The sequence below is a fragment of the Callithrix jacchus genome, chromosome 6 (genome assembly GCF_049354715.1).
Source record: "Callithrix jacchus isolate 240 chromosome 6, calJac240_pri, whole genome shotgun sequence".
NCBI classification, from domain to species: Eukaryota; Metazoa; Chordata; class Mammalia; order Primates; family Cebidae; genus Callithrix; species Callithrix jacchus.
This window is the reverse complement of record NC_133507.1, coordinates 122,935,426-122,959,130: the sequence shown is the minus strand read 5'-3', so window position 1 is coordinate 122,959,130 and position 23,705 is coordinate 122,935,426. Positions and strand designations below refer to the sequence as shown.

General features: G+C 39.4%; 1 protein-coding gene across 7 annotated transcripts in view; it reads left to right on the top strand.

The window, feature by feature from the left end:
• Positions 1-8,684: 8,684 nt before the first annotated feature.
• ALS2 (alsin Rho guanine nucleotide exchange factor ALS2) overlaps positions 8,685-23,705 on the top strand; it is an 80,641-nt gene continuing 65,620 nt past the window's right edge. For all 7 annotated transcript variants that reach the window (XM_008999220.5, XM_002749634.6, XM_078328141.1 and 4 more), the window contains exons 1-3: positions 8,685-8,730; positions 19,665-19,745; positions 21,210-21,364. In XM_008999220.5, coding sequence (XP_008997468.1) covers positions 19,726-19,745; positions 21,210-21,364 — 175 coding nt within the window. In that variant the 5' untranslated portion in view covers positions 8,685-8,730; positions 19,665-19,725. The remainder of the gene's footprint in view (positions 8,731-19,664; positions 19,746-21,209; positions 21,365-23,705) is intronic.

Sequence of the window (23,705 nt, the reverse complement as noted above, 5' to 3'; positions counted from 1 at the left end):
AAAATGATATTCCCATTGATCAGTTACTCAGGAAAATAAACCCAGGCAGCATACAAATAAAATCTCATATCAAATCCACCAGTAAATCATGTCAATTCTACTTCCAGAAAATAACTCAAATCTATGTAATTCTCTATTCATACAGCTGTCTTTCCCTAGTCTAAGCATCACCATCCCTCATCTGGCCTAATGCAATTCCTTCTACTAAGCTTTCCTGCTTCTGAAACCACCTTTGCAAAAATTGTAACTGAGGAAATTATGACAGTGAAAGCAATCAGACCTAACTGACTCTATCTTGCTTCTATCCTTTGAGCTGTTGAGCTGTCCTTGTTCATTCCTGGATGAAGGCTGAACTACCTTTGGAAGGAATTCAGTTCATGGTTTGACTCTGAAACAAAGTTGATAATAGCCCTTTCATGAAAAAGAGCCCCTTCTTGCCTGGGGACCAGTTTGCCTTTGCATGACTAACAAATTCGTTTTAAGACTAGAAAATTATGGTTTAGGGTCATGCAGCCTCTGGCTCCAAGAGTCTGAACCTCCCCAAATTGCTCCTGGGGATATCATCACTATAAAACCTAAGATCAGTGCTTGGGATATTTTGCAGACCCTGTGCTGGATGGATCAGCTAATACCACCCGGACCTATAATCTGGCTCAACCAGTTCTGCCATCCCACCCAGGAACAGAAAACAGAAAAGAAAACCTTACTTCCACCCCCAATGATTCCATTTCCAACCTGACCAATCAGGACTCTCCGCTTCCCAAGACTGTACCTGCCACTTTATCTTTAAAAGCTCTGAGTAGTAATAAAACTCTGGTCTCCTGCATGACTCTTTCTCCATTACAATTTCCCTATCTTGATAAATTGGCTCTGACTAGGCAGCAGGCAAGGTGAAGGCATTGGGCAGTTACTTTCTTTCTACATTTCCAATCTCTCATTCTGAATGAATTTAAAATATAATATTAATTCTATGAAATCCTAATTCTTAAGAAAACATCTTTTAAACATTCCGTGTAATGAAATGGGAAGTACATGTAAAGCATACCCTAGAATGAACCTTCAAAAATACAAATCAGGTCAGGTCATTTCCCCACTTAAAACTTTTTGATGCATTTAGGATAAGATACAAAGTCATACCCTGGCCTACAAACCCTACATGATCATTGCAACCACATTTTGTGCCACTCTTCCCTCTCACCCCTTCTCTGCTAGCTATTTTTGCCTTCTTTGTGTTTCTCAAACACAAATAATTTCTTCCTTCAGAGAACCCTGCAGGATCTTGGACTAGATGCTTTCCATCTTCGCAATCTCTAAATAGTGCGAGTGTCCCAGGGCTCAGGTTTCAGACCAGTTCTCATTTCTATCAGTGACTTCCAATGTTACATCTCCAGCCCTGATAATTCTCCTCACATCAGACTCCTATACACAACTGTCTACTTGACACCTCCATTCAATGCGTAGTAGCCATGTAAAATAATGCCATTTTCCAAACATGAAAACTGAATACTTCCCATATTCCCATAGCTTTCAACATACTCTTTTTCCAGTCATTCCTATCTTAGTAAATGACAGCGCATCTTTTTTTTTTTTTTTTTTTTTTTGAGATGCAGTTTTACTCTTGTTGCCCAGGCTGGAATGCAATGGCATGATCTTGGCTCACCACAATCTCCGCCTCCTGGGTTCAAGCGATTCTCCTGCCTCAGTCTCCCTAGCTGGGATTACAGGCGAATGCCAGAACACTCAGTTAATTTTTGTATTTTTAGTAGATATAGGGTTTCACCATGTTGGTCAGGCTGGTTTCAAACTCCTGACCTGAGGCGATCCACCTGCCTCAGCCTCCCAAAGTGCTGGGATTACAGGCATGAGCCACTGAGCCTGGCCAGCTTATGTTTATCGATAACTCAGGCCTTAATTATTCTTTCTTTCAAAGCTCATGTCTAATCAATGAGAAAATACAGCAGGCTCTACCTTCAAAATACATCCAGAGCCAAACTGCTTTTTACCTTCTCCTCCATTGCCACTTTGGGCTAAACCATCATAACTATTTCCACCTATTACAGTAGCCTCTTATAGATCTTTCTGCTTCCTCTCTTCCACTCCTACATTCTGCTCTCTACTCTTCACACAGCAGAAGAATCATCCCTTGAAAAAGGGAAGCCAGATTACAAAACCCTCTGCGAAAAGCCCTCCAATGGTTGGTTGCCTGTCTCACTCAGTTAAACCCATAGTTTTTTCCTGGCCCTATTACCAGATCATTATCTACTGACACTTGTCTTATTTCTCACCTTCCCACCCTTTTCTCAGCTCTAACAGCACTGCCCTCCTTGCCTTTGCAGTTATGTCCATGTGGTTTACGTCCTCACTTCTTTACAGGACTCTGTTCAGATGTCTTCTTAAAAGAGAGGCTTTTCCTGTCCAGTTAATATAAAATTAGACCCTTTGCCTTCTATTTCCTTACCTTTCTTTGTTGTTCTCAAAAATAATAGTAGTAATAATAATAACAACATGCATAACATTTACTATGTACCAGGTACCATAGCACTTTACATATAGTAGGTCATTTAAACTTCACATCACTCCACGAAGTAGGTGACATACCTACCCTGTTTTCTGGATGATGAAATTGAGGCACAGGGAGGTTAAACAAATTGTGCCAAAGTCACAAAGTTGGAGCTGAAATGTGAATGCAGGCTGTCTGGCTCCAACAGCTTTTAGTTACTGCACTATTTTGCCTCCTTATAGCCCTGGTCATTGCCATATTTTAGATTTGTTTATTATCTCCCACTCTGCCCACTTGTTTCAGTTATGGCTGCATAACCAACCACCTCAAAACTGGCAGAAAGCAACAGTGTATTATGTCTCAGGAATTTAGGTCAGGAATTCAGGAAGTGCTTGACTAGGCTGTTGTTCTGCTTCCCTTTGTCATTGGCTGATGTCACAGTTATTCAGCTGCATTCAGGTGGTGACTGGCCTGGCCTGGAAGGTCCCAGAGGCTTTACTCACATGTCTGGCACCTCAATGTTTATCCATGTGACTGCTCTCTTCATGTGGTCAATCTATCTGGAGTATACCATCGAAGCTGGCTTTTCAGAGAGAAACGTGGAAGCTTCCAGTTCTCTTTAAGGCCTTAATTCAGAACTTCATTACTGCCACATTCTATTACTTAAAAAAAAAAATCACAAGGCTAGCCTATATTTGTTAGGAGCGGACACAGATTCCATGTCTTGATGTCAGCAGTGACATTTGTATGCACGGGGGGAGGAAGTGATGACTTCTATGTTGAGATTCTCTCAACACCAGAGTGTTGGTTTCATGAGAACAAGGACTCGTGTCTATTTTATCATTATTATGTTGTTTCAGCACCTAGAACAATACCTGACACATAATAAGTATGTAAGAAATATTTACTTTGCCCCTGAATTTAAGGGGCAGGTGAGAGAAAGAGTCTGCAAAGGTAAAGGAAAAGTCTGAGGGAGTAGGGGGAAAACCACTATGAATCCTGGAAGGAGTGTGTTCCAGCAGTCGAGGAAGAAAAAAGTAAAAGGAAGATATGATTGAGAACTAGACCCTTTTAAAAACAATGTTTAGACTGCGTGTGGTAGCTCACACCTATAATCCCACCACTTTGGGAGGCCAAGGCAGGCAGATCACTTGAGATCAGGAGTTCGAGACCAGCCTGGGCTACATGGTGAAACTCCTTCTCTACTAAAAATACAAAAATTAGCCAGGCATAGTGGTGTGCATCTGAAATCCAGCTACTTGGGAGGCTGAGGTGGGAGGATCACTTGACCCTGGGAAGTCAAGGCTGCAGTGAGCCGAGATCATGACACTGCACTTCAGCCTGGGTGATGGAGAAAGACCCCGCATAAAATAAAATAATGTTTAAAAGTTTTAAAAATAAGCAAAGAGCATATGATTAAACATTTAAACAACTCAAAATGGCATAGAGAGAAAAGTTAATTTTCCTCTCCCTCTTGTTCCCAATTCCCCTTCCCAGTGGTAGCCACTCTTTGATGTATCTTTCAGAGCTAATATATGCATATACAAGGATAAGGATATATGTTACATCCATCTATTTGTTGATAACTAAAATTAAAATCCTGAGTCCCCCCACCCAACTGAATGGACCTCTCTTGGCCAAAGGGACCCCGGAGAAACCTTAAAACCTGAGTTCCTGGCCACGACAGAGTCAGATATGCCTCATTATAACCCCTCCCTTCTGTGGCTGAGACACAACTGACCACCTGTTAAAATAGAGATCACGAAACTGATGGAACAGATTCTTTGTGGCAATAAAATACCAATTTATAAACAGGCTCTAAGGCCATGCAGGAAAGGGTTATGTCATGCACCCCTACACTTAAAGAATAATCTATGTTTTGGGCCAGGCACAGTGGCTCACACCTGTAATCCCAGTACTTTGGGAGGCCAACGTGGGAGGACTGTTTGAGCCCAGGAATTTCAGACCAGGCTGAGCAACAGAGTGAGACCTTAACTCTACAAAAAAATTTTTACATTACCCAAGTGTGGTGGCATGCACCTATAGTCTCAGTTACTTGGAAGGCTGAGGTGGACAGATCACCTGAGCCCTGGAGGTTGAGGCTGCAGTGAGCCATGTTCATCCCATTGCACTCCAGCCTTGGTGTCAGAGTAAGATGCCATCTCAAAAATGAATAAATGAATGACCTATGTTCTAACTGCCATAGTTTTTTTTCTTTTTTCCTAGCAGCTAAACAAGCATTGACATTGAAATAAGCAATATTAAAACAATTGCAGCTCATTTACAACCAGAGGCTGACTACCTGAGCCTGTGTTCCACAAGCCATAACTACAGCTTTGATTGGACAAGAGACTGATTTCAGTAACTTTCTCCTGATAAGAGAACACTGACCATGGGCTGGTTCTGGCTAGTTCACAGAGGCTGAGGACTTGAATTCCTTTGTATTCCTGCTTCATCTTCAACATTAAATGCATTACATAATTATAATTGCCCTATATATCAAAATGATATTATAATTATATAATGCAATTAATGTTAAGTTTCTATCCCAAAGTGAACATGGGATGCATGTAACATGTATGTTATTCAGTATACGTGTCAGGACCCCTCTTCATGAATATTCATTCTGTTGAATGTATATGTTTAGCCAACCTGTTCAGCATAAAGCTCCTGCCTCAATCTTTCCTCCTTCGAAGTGCCTGCTAATGATCTCTACAGTAGGCTATACTTCCCAGCCTGTCAGTATGACCACCTTGCAGGTTGTAACTCTTTGTAAGAAAAGAAGTCTCGGTTGAGTCAAGTGGCTCACACTTGCAATCTCAACACTTTGGGAGGCTAATGCAGGAGGATCACGAGGTCAGGAGTTTGAGACCAGCCTAGCTAACACAGTGAAACCCTGTCTCTACTAAAAATACAAAAATTAGCTGGGCGTGGTGGTATACACCTACAATCCCAGCTACTTGGGAGGCTGAGGCAGGAGAATCAGATGAACCCAGGAGGCAGAGGTTCCAGTGAACCGAGATCACACCACTACACTCCAGCCAAGGCATTAGAGCAAGACTCCATCTCAGGAAAAAGAAAAGAAGTTTTCTTTCTAAATTTGTATATCTCAAATTTAGAAAAGTGATTCCTCAGTTTACACTATCTTCCAACCTTCCTATCTCTCTCCTGAAAAGACACATACATAACACACAATTGGTAGAATACTATGCACTGGACTTAGCATCTAGTTGTTTTCTCTTAACTCCTAATTTCCAGATCATTCCATATCAGTATACAGCAATCTTCCTCTTTCTTTTAGATGGTTGCACAGAATACTTCCATTCTATGATAGTATCACTAGATTAGAAAATGAGAAGGTGACTGTTGATTTCAGTAGACTTAAAGAAAGCACGAGAAAGACTGTCAGAAAGTAGAGGTAGAAAATTAGGTTGCAAAGGAAAGAAGACAGAAGGTAAAAAATTAAAGATGAGATAGATAACAGGTTTATACACTATAAGTATCTAGGAATAAGAAGACAGGCAGAGGTTGAAAATGCATGAAAGAGAAGGGATAAGTAATAAAAATGTAAATAAATGTAAATAAAAAATAAAATTCTTAGCTCTCCAACCAACCGAATAGATCTCCCCACACCCTCCTTGATCAAGGGGATTTTAAAGAAAACCTGAAAAACTAGTTAAGGCCATGAGGGAAGGCAGGTTGGACATACCTCATTACATCCCCTCCCTTTGGAGTTTAGACCAGCATTAAACTGGTCTAAAGCATTTTCATGAAATGAAAATAGAGATCATAAGACTGACAAAACAGACTCTTGTAGAAATAAGATACCCAATTCCAACCTGACTATGGTATAGCATTACAAGACAGATAGTAGGCCCCGAAGAAAATAAAAATATTTAACCCCAAAATATATTTCTTAGACATATTTTGAAATGACCCTACAAAGTTGTCTCTTGTGTGGAAGTTTGCATTGTGTAGAGAATCTCTTTCCTTTTTTAGGTATTTTCCTGATCCGGGAGAGATTTAACTACGAGTCTGACACTTTTAAAGATCCTATAACATATGCTACCTGGAGGCTTCATCTACATAGCAAGACCCTTGGCTTCCACAACCTCCCTTACTTTAATACAAACATTTCTTTCTGCTAACTTCAACTCTTTAGAAAAAGCTTAGCTTTTTCAACCAATAATAAAATCTCTGAATCCACCTATGATTTGTGAGTACCACCTCCCCTTACACGTATTGTTCTATGTCTTTGCCTATAACTTCTCTCTCCCTAAAATGTATAAAACCAAGCTGTAACCCAACTACCTTGGGCACATGTTCTCAGGACTTCTTGAGGCTGTGTTCCAGGCCATGGTCACTCATGTTGGGCTCAGAGTATATTCACCCTCTTCAAATATTTTACAGTTTCTTTTTTTTTTATCAACAGAACAAAGTCTTTCCTTTGGGGTGATTGGAGGGATCCTGAGTTCAGGTGGGGAGATTAACCTTGAGAAGACAGAACATCTCTTCTAGGAAGAAAGAGGAAGAAAAGAACTCAGTGAAAAGGAGCTGGGCTTGGTGGCTCACACCTGTAATCCCAGCACCTTGGGAGGCTGAAGCGGGTGGATTTCTTGAGGTCAGGAGTTGGAGACCAGCCTAGCCAACATGGTGAAACCCCATATCTACTACAAATACAAACATTAGCTGGGCGTGGTGGTGGGCACTTGTAATCTCAGCTACTCTGGAGGCTGAGGAAGGAGAATTGCTTGAACCTGGGAGGTGGAAGCTGCAATGAGCCGAGATCGCGCCATTGCACTCCAGCCTGGATGACAGAGCAAGAGACTCCGTCTGAAAACAAACAAACAAACAAAAACAAAATAAAACTGGTTGCACGTAGGTTTTGTGGTAGTGGCTGGTGGGATTTGGGATTTAAGGAAATTCACCTTTGGTGGTCTCACTTTCCTCAGAGATGTTAGAGACCAAGTTTTTTTATTTTTATTTTTACCAAAGCAGGTGAGTGAATAGAGTTCATTAAGAGGTTAGGAGAGTGTGAGGGCTGGGAACAGCAGGGAAGGGGAATAGGAGATAATCTGAGTAGCAATGTGTAAACGTGACTATCTTAGGCTCAGCAATATTGCTTAGCCACAGGTGGAAGTCCCGACCTAAGTTGGATTCTTTCGGTTAGCAGTGTTGCCAATTCTCAGGGTTGTGTGATTTTCTGCACCGATGCAGGAGTGAGGAAGGTTGGTTGAACCATGGCAGACTAACAGTTTTGCAGGTGGGCGAAGGATCGGGGGGAAATTGAGTTAAGGGTGTTGGTGAGTATGATGTAGGAGCTTCAGAACCTTACTACACATCTGTCGTTGACGGTCTAATATTTGCAGGTTTGCAGGGTCAGCGACGGCACGATGCCTAGGGGCAGAAGGTTCGCACCCACTGTGCGACACGAGTGCCGGCTCTGGAAAATCAGAAAATCGTAGGAGGACTTGGGAGTGCAGGCTGGATGGGGTGCGATTGTGGCCGCGACAATGTTATGAAACTGCGCGCGGGACAGGAAAACTGATTTACTGATTGCATATTGGGGAATCTAACGGGAATCACTGGAGAGGCCAATTCGTTTTCTCCTATCCCACCCCAGCTTTTGGGGTTGCAACCAACCAGTATGTTTACACATTGTGGACACAATGGCAAAACGGGGCCGCGAGGCGATGACGTCATTCGCGGGGAGCGAGTAGCGACCACCGACCACGGTTAGGGTACAGTTCATAGAGGCAGTTTGAAAATATTTCAGCCTTTTTACTTTTATAATTCTGGCCCTTCGGATTTGAAGTGATAACAAACGACTGCAGCTCCCAACCACTCTCACCGTCGCCTGTTACCATGGAAGCGCTCGGGTAGCTAGGCTCGGACGACTCTTTTCTACGTCATCGTCAAAGCGTGTCCCAGGACTGATAGCTCCGCCCTAACCGAAGGGAGGGGCAGTGCTCCCAAGAGCGTAGTCTGCAGTGCCTAACGCATTCTCAGTAATTTTGACCCCCAACAGACGCCGTCGACAGTCTCCCAAGAGCAATTTCCAAGAGTGGCTATTCCAAGACCTACCCCACCCGCCTTCACCTTCGCTAGTAGCCCAGCAGCCCCGCCCTGTCCGGAGGCCCCGCCCTCCATGAATCAGCTGATCCAGCGGACCCAGGGGGTTGCCAGTCTCGCGCTGGGTGCTGAGCGCGTTGCTGCTGGTGGAGCTTCAGGTGAGCGAGCGCGGGTCCCGGGTTGGCTCTTGGCTTCGGCGGTCTCATCGACTGGGACCCCTTGAATGCGGAAGGCCGGGGCCAGGGAGCGAGGCGGAGGCTCTGGTCGATGCTGGAGAGCGCGCTTAGGGGGCCTGTGGAGACGGTGCCCGCATCTTCCCAGCCCTGCGAGCGACCGACTGCGCCTGCCTGTCCAGCAGCGCCCGAGGTGGCCCCTGCCTTGGCCCCAGGTTCTCCCACTTGCCCGAGTCTCTCCCTCCCCAGACTGGGCGCCGCTGCAGTGGTCTCAGCCGCGTGAAATTCCTCAAGCCCCCTCTTCCCGCCTCCACCCACGCTGCCATCCACCTATTCATTCATGAAAATTTCTTGAATGCCCACACTAGGCGCTGAGCAGATAAACCCCGGTCCCTGGCTGGGAACCCTGCTGAGTGTCCCAGGTGGCCTTGATACAGGGTGCAAATCGCGATGAAGAGTGGAGCAAGGGTTTCGGTTGCTTGAAAAGGCGGTTGCAGAGAAAGAAAATGGCTTTTATTATAAGAATTAGTAGTTTGGGCAAGTCTTTGAGCGTACCAAGTGATTAGAGGAGAAGATAGTTCTTTTAGAAGCGAAGCCAGGAAAATAACACAGGTCCTTGACCCTGATGTTGGTCCTCGGGTTAGACTGGTAGAATCGTGCTATTGCTTAGGGCTTTGATGGTGGAAGAGGAAAAACACTCTTGTTGAAGGGGTTCAACACATATCCAAGTACGTGTTTTCTTTCTGGTTTACGATGGAGAAGGAACTAGCTACTCTACCCAAATGAAGATCTTTACTTAGTTACCCTTGTATTTGGCTGTACGGAGTAGAATTGTGTGATGTCTTTATTCTGAGCGGGTACAAAACTTCAGCAAACCTGTTGGTCCCACATCCCCCCCTCCCCCGCCATTTATCATATGATTTGGAGTGACCTCTTGACCTTCGAGTTAATGAATAATTTAAAGCAGTGGAAAATTAGCTTTTGCAGTAACTGCAGTGTTTTCACCTTAATAACATGAGCATCGTGGTTAAGATTCTAGACGTTGTATCTGAACATACCCAGAGTCACATCTATTTACGTCTTTGAATTGGGGCAAGTTATTTAATCTCTCTGCCTCAGTTCTCTTGTCTCTAAATTTGGGATTAAAATATTTTCCTGATAACAGTACCTTTTCATGTAATGGTTCATATATCATATTTATTATAGTGCCTATTTTATGATAACTATTCAATACATATTAGATATTTTCATAATTGTTAATTCCTCCCACTACATCATGATCCAAACTCTTTTTCTAAGTGATGAGGAAGGGAACTGAATATTTTAAGGAAGTAGCTGTAAAATATGATTGCAAATTCTTCTGTAGTAATTTTGGTATTCCATAAGGACATATTAATGTGGAAAAGATCCTGACAGAATCCATACGTGGTTTGAATTTATTAGTTTCTAAACTGTGAGCAGTATTGGCAGGTTTAAAATTTATAGTAATAACAAGAAGACATCAGAGCAGTTTAATAGGATTTGTGACTTTTAAATCATTTAGCTCTTTTGTAACTTTGTGGAATTAAATCTATCGCCTATTTCAAGTATATTCGGGATATGAATTTTCCTGGTAGAGTTTTAACAGATTGTTTTCTCTTAACCTTTCATTGATGACCAAACAATTTTGTTATCAGTAATAAGAATGTAGTTGGTTTTGTAAGGTGTCAGTCCTTAAGAAAATGTTAGGTAACAACCAATAAAATAGCAATAAACTCTGACTTGTTTCTTTTTAGTATTGCATTTAATTCTCCCTTCCCTATCTCTTGTTGGTCTGTATATGTGATGGTACTTTCTTTAGCTTCTGTCTTGATGTTTGACTGCATGTAGCTGAACTGATTGATCTGGGTGGGTAGAGGAAAAATATTTAAACTGGTGAGGTAGTGAGTAGTTTTTGGAGCTATTGTATATTTCTTTTAAATTTGAAAAAAATTTACAGTTTTTTTGACACCTATGAGGAAAAGACTGGGGCTTGTTGGCAGAGGTTCACTTAGCTGCTAGTGAATTATGTCCAAAGAGAAGATAAGCTTTTGTCTCATTAATTCCACAAATTGATTATCTCGTGCTTCCCATAATTATCACATTTTGAATATTTTTCTTTTGAGTTATTACACAGTTCTTCAGTTCTCATGGCCTCCCTATTAGGAAGAGAGTGGTTTAGACCCAATCATGGCATCTGGGTGGGCTAACATTCCCTCCATGACTTTTTTATTCCACAGCCTAAATTTTCATTGAGCCAAGATCTTAACTAAACCTGGGGCAGTTGCCCAAGCAAACATATAACAAGGATGATTATAGCAGCTCTTTAAAAGAGCAATAAAGTAGAGCAATCCAACTGTAAAGATTAGGAGGGAAATGGATAAACTAGTTTATTCATGTGATTCAATGCTATTCCTCTCATAAAAATGAATGAGCTAGATCTATACTTACCAACATACATACATCTCAAGTATGTAATACTGACTGAAAAAAGCAAAATGCTAAAGGATTTATACAGTAAGATGCATTTATTTACACTTCAAGAGGAACATAATAGCATGCATTATTTATTGATATGTGTATGTCTAATGAAAGTACCTAAAAGTAAATACAAAATGTTGGAATGGGATACATTAACTTTGAAGTAGTAACTAATTCTGAGTGGGGCTTCTTTACTGCTATAATTTATTTTTTCTTGTATTTTGAAGAAAGAGCTGAAGCCAGTATGAAATTGTGTTAATATATATTAAAACTAGATGGTGAGTATATAGATTTGTTATTTATTTTTACAGTTTTATGTATAGTTAAGATCGTTTGTGAAATTATCACTTTAACATTTTAAATTTATAATCAGGAGTGTTCCCTAATATGCTTTCTTTATTTTACTGTGTACTCTCAAATTAAAAGACTGTGGAAAAAGAACTCTTCTCTCCCTGCAATAAGAAAGGAATGTGCCAGTGCAGCTCCACTGTGTAAAGCTTTTCTAAGGAGAGGAGACAGACCAATTATTTGGTCAGTTTTGCTTTGCTGTTTGTGCTCCTGGGAAAATGCTTTCTTTAGGACATGAAGCCTTCAGGGGAATTAAAATTCTAGAGATGCTTGGGAAATGTAGGCATATACCAATCATGAGCTCTGGAAGTATAGGGGAGCAAGTTGTATAATAAGGCCCTGAAAGGAATTTGGACATAGAGTGTCTCAGATACACAATTACTACAGATTTGTGTAGTATTAACATTAACACGTTAAAAAACTTAGGTTGGTTACATTTTATTACAATGTAGTTATCTTGAGTTTATACTGTGAATGCAAGTGTCCTAGTTATTGTTCAAAGAAAATAATTCTTTCTATAGATATTAATAAGTAACCTGATGTCAATGTGTTAAATGGTTGACTAATGAATAAATTTAGTAGCCGATCCCTCATGTAACCTCAGTATTTAAACTTGTGAGGTAACCAGTGTTTTCATTTCTAATCAAGAATCCCTGTTACTAGCGTTTTTAAACTGAGTGAAACTTGTATCACCATAGTAATATTTTTTTAGTCTGTATATTTTCTGTTTAGTTATGTGGCCCTTGAATGATCCTGAGCACTAAGTGTCAGTTAGTAAAATAAGTCATCATACTTTGAACTGTAAATATAATACTGCCTTTTAAAAAATTGTGGCCATTTTAATGAGAGTAGTTGGAAATATTAAGGGAATAAATAATTTGTATCAGGACTTACCAGGACATTCACCGTACCATGTAATAACAGGCACAAATAGTTGCAGTACCTGGGAATTTGAAATTCAGTTGTTAGTCTGTGACCTCCAGGAGCTTAAAATATATTTTGAATCAATGACTTAATAAATGCATGTCCTATTAGTAACAACATTATAAATAATAAGTAGCTTTCTAGGCCAGCCTACTGAATTTATCCAATGCCTTAATTCTGAATTCCCTTACTCTGAGTCAAGATTTCAAGGCTCATCAGCTCCCATAGTTGTATCAGGCAATACTTTATGTGCAACAGTTAAGGCTGAGAGGCCTGGGCTTTGAAGTGGCCTCCTTGGTGGTTGGTTGGTCAAGGCTTCAGCGCAAGATGAGTTTTCCTCAACCTTCCGCAATGGTTGGTGAAGGCTTCAGTGGCAGGATATTCAGGAAGTAGCAGTTGTTCATATGTAGATTATTTGTAAGTCAGGTGTTTGAGTCAAAGGTTACTGTAATCCATGTGTAAACATTGACCTAGCCTCTAAAACCAAATTATTTATTAAGCACTTACCATGTATAAAATACCAGACTCTGTTGTTTACTGCATTCAGAGTGTAAACTCAGAGCCAGGTGTGGTGGCTCACACCTGTAATCCCAGCACTTTGGGAGGCTGAGGTGGGCATATCACTAGGTGAGGAGTTTGATACTAACCTGGCTAATATGGTGAAACCCCATCTCTACTAGTAATACAAAAAAATCAGCTGGGTGTGATGGATGGCACATGCCTGTAGTCCCAGCTACTTGTGAGGCTGAGGCAGAAGAATCACTTGAACCCGGGAAGTAGAGGTTGCAATGAGCCAAGATTTCGCCACTGCACTCCAGCCTGGGTGACAGAGCCAGACTCCATCTCAAAAAAAAAAAAAAAGTGTAAACTCTGGTTTGCTACATTGTAATAAAATGTAACCAACTCAGATTTTAGAAAGGAAGTGTTAATGGCTACATGAAATCTAGTAATTTTGTATCCAAGTTACTCCTTTACTACATTGTAATAAAATGTAACCAACTCAGACTTTAAAAAGGAAGTGTGAATGGCTACATGAAATCTGTGGTAATTTTGTATCCAAGTAACTCTTCACTCTGTCTATATTCCATTCAGGGCATTGTGGTACAGTTTACTCCTCTATTATTTTTATTGCCTTTCTATCTGAATGTCTTGTCATTCTAATCACTGATTATCATTGCTCTTATATCTACAATTATTACTGTTGTTTTGCTATTTTAAACCAGCACATGAGGCAGGAGAATAAGACTAGGAAGGCCCAGCTTTGCTAGTGTAAATTAGTTTTCGTAGGCTTTAAGGGTACTGTCTACTCTATAGAGAATCATTATTCTAGTGAGAAAGAGAACATACTAGTATGGAAATTTCTTAAGGGCAGAAACTCATGTATTTATAGAAATTTATTGAATACCTGTTATATATTGGGACTAAGCTGCTGGGAGGTACTAGGGAATAAGATATTTGTCATTCTGCTTCCATGGAAATTTTAGGTTTGCATAGTACCTGGAACATAGATGAAAAAAATACATGTGGTTTTAGTGGTTGAAATTTAAGTATTTGAAAGTTGTCATTATAATTATGGCTCACGAATTTACCTTTTGCTGAATTAAGGCAAAAATACTTTATCCAGAAAATAGTTTAGTAGAGATGAATACATAGGATCCTGCATGATTTAACTTTCTTTTTGCTTTTGGGATAATAGACCCAACACATTTCTGTACCGCATTTAAAGTTTTTATTTATATCCTGCCTTGTTCCCAAAAGATTTAAAGCAGCTTACAAAAATGTATAGTAGGGTGGGATAAAATAAAGAAACAGAATGAGTAGAGCCAGGAGTAAGATTAGACTATGCAACATGCATACTGTGAAGTTCTCGTCATTTACAGATACCCTCATATGGGACTCATCCTCCCACAGCAAAATTTATAATCCTGCTTATGTCTGTACCTGTCATCTCTCTTTTTTCAAAAACATAGACCTTTCTTCTTATGAAAAAAAAAATGTCTCCACATATATTCTGGATGGCATTCTCCTTGACTTTGTCTAAGACTTTGGCTCTGTCCACTGTCCTCATCATCCTTGTATCCAGCATCACAGCCTTTGTCATGCAGACATGTTCAGCTTCTTGTCATCTCCCCAACCTGCAGCAGAAGAAAATCCTTCATTTTCACTCTCCTCCAGCTACTGCTCCATTTCAACATTTTTCAAAAGAATCACCCATTGAAAATAAAGGTATTTCTATTCAGCTTACTTCAATCTGGTTTTCAGTGCCCAAACAAACCACTGAGATTGTGGACACGCTCAGCGGTTACCTGTATTGGCAAATCCAGTGGACATTTTAGTTATCTTACAAGACCCCAGCTGCCTTGACCTAATTGACCTCCTCCCTGAAGTGATTTGCTTTGCTTTCATGTGCTCACACTACACTCAAGTTTCTCCTTCCTGCAGACCACTTCTCGATCTCAGACCTCTTTGGTCCTCCTCCTATCCAACTTCCAGGTGCAGGAGCTCCTTAAAGCTTGATCCTGTGCCTTCCTTTCTCTTTTCATGTACCCCAATGACATTATCCATTGTCTTGATTTCAAACCTTATCCATAAGCCCTCCCAAGTTTAGCAGTAGCTGAGACTTTTCTCTTGAAATCCACACTCATATATTCAGCTGCTCACTTGATAAGTACTCTTGTGTTTCTCACAGACATCTTGAACTTAAAAATAAATTTTATCTTACCAGAATCTTATCTTTGCTTCAGAATCCTATCTCCCTTACTGGTCCCGTTTCAGGAAGTGGAACCACCAAACTACCGACACGCAGCTGTGTGAGGCAGAATCTGGAGATCATTTCTGATACCTCCTTCTCCTTTATCCCCCACCTATGTCTAGTCACCAAGTACTAGTTTTTCTGCCCCCAAAGCTTCTCTCATTTATTCACCTCTTCTTCACCAAACTGGCAGCATTGTATGAATATTAAGAACCCAGGCTTCCTCCCTCCATTGAGAAGATGAGCCAATTGAGTATCTGCAGTCAGGATATTCCTTGCAAAAATTCATTTTGGGGCTCCGTGAGTGTTGACTATAAAATTGGTTTAAAACTTTTGAAACAAATGTAAATCACTGTCATTAAAATAAACCATTAAAGCATCCATAGACTGTCCCACTGCAAGCAATGCGACACCCTAATGTACTCTCCAAGATGAAGTCAATGTTAAAAGTACATAAAAGAAACCAAGCTAAGTATAAAATAGTTTAAAGTTTTGAGACTTCTACCAAAAAATGATAGTTATTATTTTGGAATATAGGTTCCTTGTCCTTTATTCAAAACCCTTGGGGCAAGATGCATTTTGGAATTCAGATTTACTTTTTGTTCTTTACAGTAAGGTGCATAAACCATATATTGTTTAATACTTCCATATCCCACTAGAAGAATTCTCTGGCTTCTGCTACATATTGCTGAAATTTAATCAAGGGCATAGTAACTCCATGATCTCTGATCCCATGGGATCTGTGGTGCTACCTTATATTCATATTGATATGTCTACAAAACAATGTATGAATATTCACACTAAAGGGATAAAAGTGATAAACTCATATTAGTTCGGTCAGATTTTGCTGTCAGATGAGTTCAGTTCAGATTAGATTTTGCCACCAAAAGCTTTATTGAAAAACTTTTAGTTTTCAGAGCTATACATTTCTGGTTAAGGTACTGTGGACCTGTAGATGGTTTGTAGCTCATATTTCTAATGATAATTTGGACATCTAGATTAGATTTTGTTGTTGTTGTTGTTAAGGGCACTTCCAGATCGTGGTATTAAACTGATATCCTTGGCTTGTACAAGACAACTTATTTCTCTGTTATATATAGCAGAAGGGTGTATATCCAGTGGAGTCTAAAAGTGGCACCAGTTTACTAAGAAGCAAGGTTTGCTTTTTGTTTAAAGGGCTACCTGGGGTTTAATTACTTTACATATCACTGTGAGGGAGATAATAATTTGAAGGGTAGCGTGGTATACTTTCAAGTGAATGTAGCTGTGTCCTGTGTCTCAGAAGGCTGAAGTCTGGTTTGCTCGTTTTACAGAGATGCCGTTTATCTGTAGAGAGGCCATGCAAGGTGAGAGAGGGTCCCACAGTCAATGCTGTTTATACAGCATCACACAGCTTCTTTATCAGAGCTAGTTAATAGGTCTATGCAGGAAAGTTACTGTAACAGAAGAAAAGCAGCAGAATACAAGGATCTTGCCCCCTTAAGGAATGTAGAGTAAGGACCTTAAAGCTCCTCTGGAAGAAATATCCCTAGAGGAAGTCTTATGTTTAGGCAATTTTATAAAAACTCAAAATATTAAAGCAATGAAATAACATACAGAAATTTGAATACTATTTGACTGGTTGAGGTGAGTCTTAATTGATTTCCTGGAGAGGTAATCATAAAAATATTAGAAAGACAAAAGTTTTTCATTTACTTTCTTTTCCTGGATGGATACATAATTGAGAAAAATTTTAGATTAAATGGATTTGGTAAATACCACCCGTATTTAAGTATGTGAGTATGTTAATAACATAAGCTTCCCACATTTAGTTGCAATAATCCTTTTTAGTTATGTTTCCTCAGCAATCAGTTTTCTTCATTGCCCTATTTGAGTTTCAGGCAGATATATATTGTTGGAAGATGTCAAACTTATTAAACACCTTAAAACAAAATGAGATAGATCTGTAAATACTGATATAAAAAGAAGTCTATGAAATAGTATGTAATTTTTTACTGCAGCTGTAACAAGTTGTTACAAACTTAATGGCTTAAAATAATACAAATCGGGCCAGTTGTGGTGGCTCATGCCTGTAATCCATGTACTTTGGGAGGCTGAGGTGGGTGGATCACCTGAGGTCAGGAGTTTGAGACAAACCTGGCCAACATGATGAAACACCATCTCTACTAAAAATACAAAAAAGTTACCTGGGCATGGTGGCCTGCACCTGTAGTCCCAGCTACTCAGGAGGCTGAGACAGGAGAATTGCTTGAACCCAGGAGATGGAGTTTGCAGTGAGCCAAGATCGTGCCACTGCACTTCAGCCTGGGAGACAAGAGTGAAACTCCATCTCAAAGAAACACACACACACACACACACACACACACACACACACTATCTTTGAGTTCTGTAGACTGAAAGTCTTTCTGACCTGGGTCTTGTAAGCTAAAGTCAACATGTCTGCATGGCTGCTTTATTCTGGATGCTCTAGGAGAGAATCCTTTTCCTTGCCTTTTCAGCTGCTACCTGTCACCTGCATTCCTTGGCTCATGACCGCCTTCTCCCATTTTCAGCCAGCAGTGTAGCATCATCTCTGACTCTGCTTCCATCATCATGTCTCTTTCTTTGATCCTGCCTCCCTCTTCCACTTTTAAGGATGCTTATGATTACATTGGGTCCACTTGGATAACCAAGGTAATCTTTCTATCTTAAGGACAGTTGATTAGTATCACACAATTCTCCTGCCTCAGCCTCCTGAGTAGCTGGGACTAACATAGTCACAGGTTCTGGCCATTAGGGCCTGGACATCTTTGGAGACCATGATTTAGCCTGCCCTATATAGTAAGAAAAGAGAGTTGTAAAAACAGTGTATAGAGTTTTAATTCCATTTGGGTTTTTTAAAAAAAGAGTGGTGGTGATAAATAATCTGGAGTAAGGTGTAACCAACTTTAAGAAACCTGTACTCAAAAATCTGAAAAAACAAACAAAAAAACAAAACCTTTAAGAATAAAGGTCGACTTTATTCACTTTATCAAAAGATTCTCAACATTTTTTATTTTTGGGCAGTAGGACAAAATTCCATTTACATACAGTGTATCCATTGTGTGAAGTGAGGTGTGCTTGTGTACTTCCACATTCTCCCAGAAAAATTCTCTGGCTTCCGCTACGTATTGTTGAAATTTAATCAAGGTCATAGTAACTCCATGATCTCTGCTAGATAAGCACAGATTAGATCTGGCTTCAGAATTGCTCTGTACACCATGAAATGTACATTTTATAAAAGGCTAATTACTATCATGGACAAAGCATAGTAGCACTTAATTGTATTTATTAAATAATAGCATTTTTAAAATTTATTCAGATATATCTCTTGTTAACTTAGTACCCTTCTTCCAACTTTGAGTGATTCATAATCTTGCTAAAATAAGCATTAGGTAGAAAGTAATTTTCTTCAGATGTACAGATGGGAAATGGTAAGAATTCACAGGCAACCTGGAGGAAACAGATGGACCGTAGATCACTCCTGCCAGTTTGGGCTCTTTCCAGGACACAGTGACCATTCCATATCCTTTTGCAGGAAAACCACAAATTTGGCCCCCAAATTTTTATGGTTTACACAAATAAGACCTAATTGCTTTTGTTTTCATGTGTTTTGGTACAGAAATGTGGATTTCTGTTTATTTTTCTATCTCTTATTTTATTAAATACTGAGTTTCTAAAATGATGGGTCATGATATATGTAACATAATTTTCATGCAACTATTTTCTATTAAAGGTAAATTTTAAAACAGCTGACTTAAAATTTAGACTTCCTGCTTTCAGCATTTTGGGTTCTGAGGCATGTTGGTCTGAATTGAAGGTGATTTGGGGAAAATGCTCCTTTTTGCAATAAGTGGAAAACTTTGTATTTTAATGACATAAATTTTTTGTGCATTACTGAAAATTATAAATTAAAACTACTTGAATCTGTTACATTGCTGAAGAGATTTTTGAAAATCTGAGTTAATTGGTGTTTTAAGTCTTCATGCATTCCAGACAGAGCATTTGAAAAGTAACCTTAATAACTTAATGTGTGTGTACTTTTTCTACTTAACACATTGATTTTTCAGATTGAACTTTTTTATTTCTAATAAAAAAATCTGTTGCCTGGAAGAGTGCATCTTAATTGTGGGTAGGTCTTTTCTTCCTTTGACTTTACATTTGACAGTCTACAGGCATTGTTATAAGCTTAGTGGGCAGGCTCAGTCTATGTCTGACTTTGGCAGGCAAGATATGAAATAGTTTAAATAGTTTTACTGCATATTTATTTCCTAGTGAATGTGCACTTGTTAGAGGGCTACTTTTTTTTTTTTCTTAATGTCTGAGGAATAAAATATTCTTTTACTGCTCTTTTCCTTACTTGTATTGTCCTGTTTAGGTCTTGATAGACTTTCTGTAAAGAAGGAAATGATTTGGTGATGGAGTGTTGCCACTGACCGATGGACTCAAAGAAGAGAAGGTAAACCCATTTCTTCCTTTTCTCTTATCCTTCTAGGAAAACATAGCAAACAGCTTCACATATGTGTAGCTTCTCTTCAGTTTAATCTTCTGTTGATGGTTGTTAAGTGGAAATAGTGACATTTGTAGTTAGTTGATTGGTAAAGATAGAAAAATATTAAAATAAAGCTAGTTAGTTGTAAGCTTTGTAAGAAGCACTAAATGTCTTCATCATTTTAAAGCTCTTGTAGCCATTTTTCCCTCAAAAATAATTTCAGGTTTTCAGAAGTAGCCTTGCTAGTTTTAATCATCTTTCATCCTTAGAGAACTAGTTATGGAAGATATTTAAAACAAAGGTTGAATTTATGGTGTTCCTCCTATAAAACCATGGTTATGTCCAGTTATAATTTAAGGGAATATTATTTAGCAAACATAGATAAATTCCTAGGTATTCAGAAGAGTTTCTGTGCCGCATTAAAATTTTGGCACCAGGCCAGGCATGGTAAGTCATGCCTGTAATCCCAGCACTTTGGGAGGCTGAGGTGGGCGGATCACCTGAGGGAAGGAGCTTGAGACCAGCCTGACCAACATGGAGAAACCCCATCTCTACTAAAAATACAAAATTATCCGGGTGTGGTGGCACATGCCTGTAATCCCAGCTACTCAGGAGGCTGAGGCAGGAGAATCACTTGAACCTGGGAGGCGGAGGTTGCAGTGAGCCAAGATTGCACTCCAGCCTGGGTAACAAGAGCGAAACTCTTGTCTCATAAAGAAAAAAAAAATTTGGCATCAGTGTTCTGGAAAAAAGAAAATGAAAAAATATATTATCAGTGGTGGCACATATCTTAATGTGGTCTTTTCTTAGAAGAAGGCAGTTAGGATACGGTCATTACCATGCAGCCGTGTGTTTTATATTCCTTATACCAAAATCATCAGATGTGTAGAATTCTTTAGCTCAAACTTGAACAAAGCATGAAGAAGTTTACTGATACCTATTGTAAACTTGATTCCTAAAAATGTGGCAATTCTACCTTTAAACTCAAAGTGAAATATGAATTCCTGTTTTTCATATTGTTCTCATCAAATATTTTTTACTTACTATAAGCTAAAATTTTATGATAAGACTTCCACTTGGGCATATTGTAGCTTTGATATCTAAACAGGGAGTGAATATATTGAGAAGTTAGATTCTTGGAATTTTATGCTACCAAATGCTAAAACTTCCAAAAATAGCCCAAGTTTTGTTTGCTTCTTAGATGGAGAAAAGTAATTTGTGGATTTAGAGTATCCTTCAGTCTTTTTTATAAATAGTTGTGTTACTTTGGCTCCTGTGACATAACCAAAGCATAAAATAAGTGCTATTTCAGCTATCTGACCCAGTCATCCCTGTGTTGGTAAAAGGTACAATCTCATGAAAAGTATTAAGAACAAGGGATACTGTTGTGAAATGTAGAAACAATTAAGCTATGTTTCTTGATGTTTGTAGCTCAACAGAGGCAGAAGGATCCAAAGAAAGAGGCCTGGTCCATATCTGGCAGGCAGGATCCTTTCCCATAACACCAGAGAGATTGCCAGGCTGGGGAGGAAAGACTGTTTTGCAGGCAGCCCTTGGCATGAAACATGGAGTTCTTCTGACTGAAGGTAATAAAAAGAATACTAACTGAAATTCTAACAAATGCCTGGGTGGGAAAGATCAGGTATGGGCGTCATTGGATACTACGGCTTCCTAATGAACTGTTTTTGTTTCAAGATACATATTCTTACTCCCTTATCAGAAATCAGATTAGTTCTTAAATTTAAAATATACCATTAGCTGGACATGGTGGCTCATGCCTGTAATCCCAGCACTTTGGGAGGCCAAGGTGGGTGGATCATGAGGTCAGGAGTTTGAGGCTAGCCTGACCAACATGGTGAAACCCTGTCTTTACTTAAAATACAAAAATTAGCTGGTCATGGTGGCACACGCCTGTAGTCCTAGCTGCTCAGGAAGCTGAGGCAGGAGAATCGCTTGAACCTGGGATGTAGAGGTTGGAGTGAGCCAAGATTGGGCCACTGCACTTCAGCCTGGGTGACAGAGACTCCCATTCAAAAGTGGGTGAAGGATATGAACAGACACTTTACAAAAGAAGACATATATGAGGCTAACAAACATATGAAAAAATGCTCATCATCACTGGTCATTAGAGAAATGCAAATCAAAACTACATTGAGATACCATCTCACGCCACTTAGAATGGTGATCATTAAAAAATCTGGAGACAACAGATGCTGGAGAGGTTGTGGAGAAATAGGAACACTTTTACACTGTTGGTGGGAGTGTTAATTAGTTCAACCATTGTGGAAGACAGTGTGGCGATTTTCAAGGACCTAGAAATAGAAATTCCATTTGACCCAGCAATCCCATTACTGGGTATATATCCAAAGGATTATAAATCGTTCTAGTATAAGGACACATGCACATGAATGTTCATTGCAGCACTGTTTACAATAGCAAAGATGTGGAACCAACCCAAATGTGCATCGATGATAGACTGGACAGGGAAAATGTGGCACATATACACCATGGAATACTATGCAGCCATAAAAAACGATGAGTTCATGTCCTTTGTAGGGACATGGATGAACCTGGAAACCATCATTCTCAGCAAACTGACACAAGAACAGAAAATCAAACACCCTGTGTTCTAATTCATAGGCAGGTGTTGAACAATGAGAACACGTGGACACAGGGAGGGGAGCATCACACACTGGGGTCTGTGGGGGGGAACTAGGGGAGGGACAGCAGGGGGTGGGGAGTTGGGGAGGGATATCATGAGGGGAAATGTCAGATATAGGTGATGGGTAGAAGGCAGCAAACATATTGCCATGTATGTACCTATGCAACAATCCTGCATGTTGTTCACATGTACCCCAAAACCTAAAACGCAATAAAATATATATTTAAAAAACAAACAAAAAACCAAAATGATTAAAAAATAGTCAATGGACTTGAGCAGACATTTATCCAAAGAAGATCTACAAATGATCAACAAGCACCTGAAAAGGTTACTAATGATTAGAGGAATACAAATCAAAACCACAATGAGATAACAATTTACACACATTACGATGGCTACTATGAAAACACCAAAAAATAACGTGTTAATGAGGATGTGGAGATATTAAGTTCTTCTGAACTGTTGGTGGAAATATAAAATGGTGCAGCTGCTATGAATGTATTATAGCGGCTCCTCAAAAACTTAAAAAGAATTGCCATAAGATCCAGAAACTTTACTCCGTGAATATGTCTAACAAAATTTAAAGCAGAGTCTCAAAGAGATATTTGTATACCCATGTTCATAGCAGCATTGTTTACAATCATCAAAATGTGGAAGCAACACAAGAGTCCTTCAATGAATGAAAGGATAAACAAGATATATACATAGAATGAAATATTACTGTGCCTTGTAAAGGAAGGAAACTCTGACCTGTGCTACAATGTGGGTGAATCTTGAGGACATTATGCTACATCATATACAGCAATCACAAAAAGACAAATACTGTATGATTCCACTTAAATGCAGTACTTAGAAGTAGTCAAATTTGTAGAGACAGAAAGAATGGCAGTTTCCAGATGTTGAGGAGAGTGTGGAGTGGGGAGTTATTGTTTAATGAATACAGAATTTCAGGTTTGCAAGATAAAAAGAGTTCTGGAGATAGACATTGGTGATGGTTCCACAATAATGTGAATGTACTTAATACTGCTGAAATGTACACTTAAAATTGGTTAAGGTGATAAAAAAAAAAAGAAAAGAAGAAAAAATACAGTTAACTAGAATAAGAGGGAGAATTATAGTTTTAAATTTTATAGTAATAAATACATGAAAAATTAACTTTTTAAAGAGGTTACCTATTTAGAGACTCTTTTGCTCTAACTTTTGTTCATTAAATCTATCAGACTAATAATAGCTAATGTTTGGTAAGCAGTTGTGTGCCGGACACT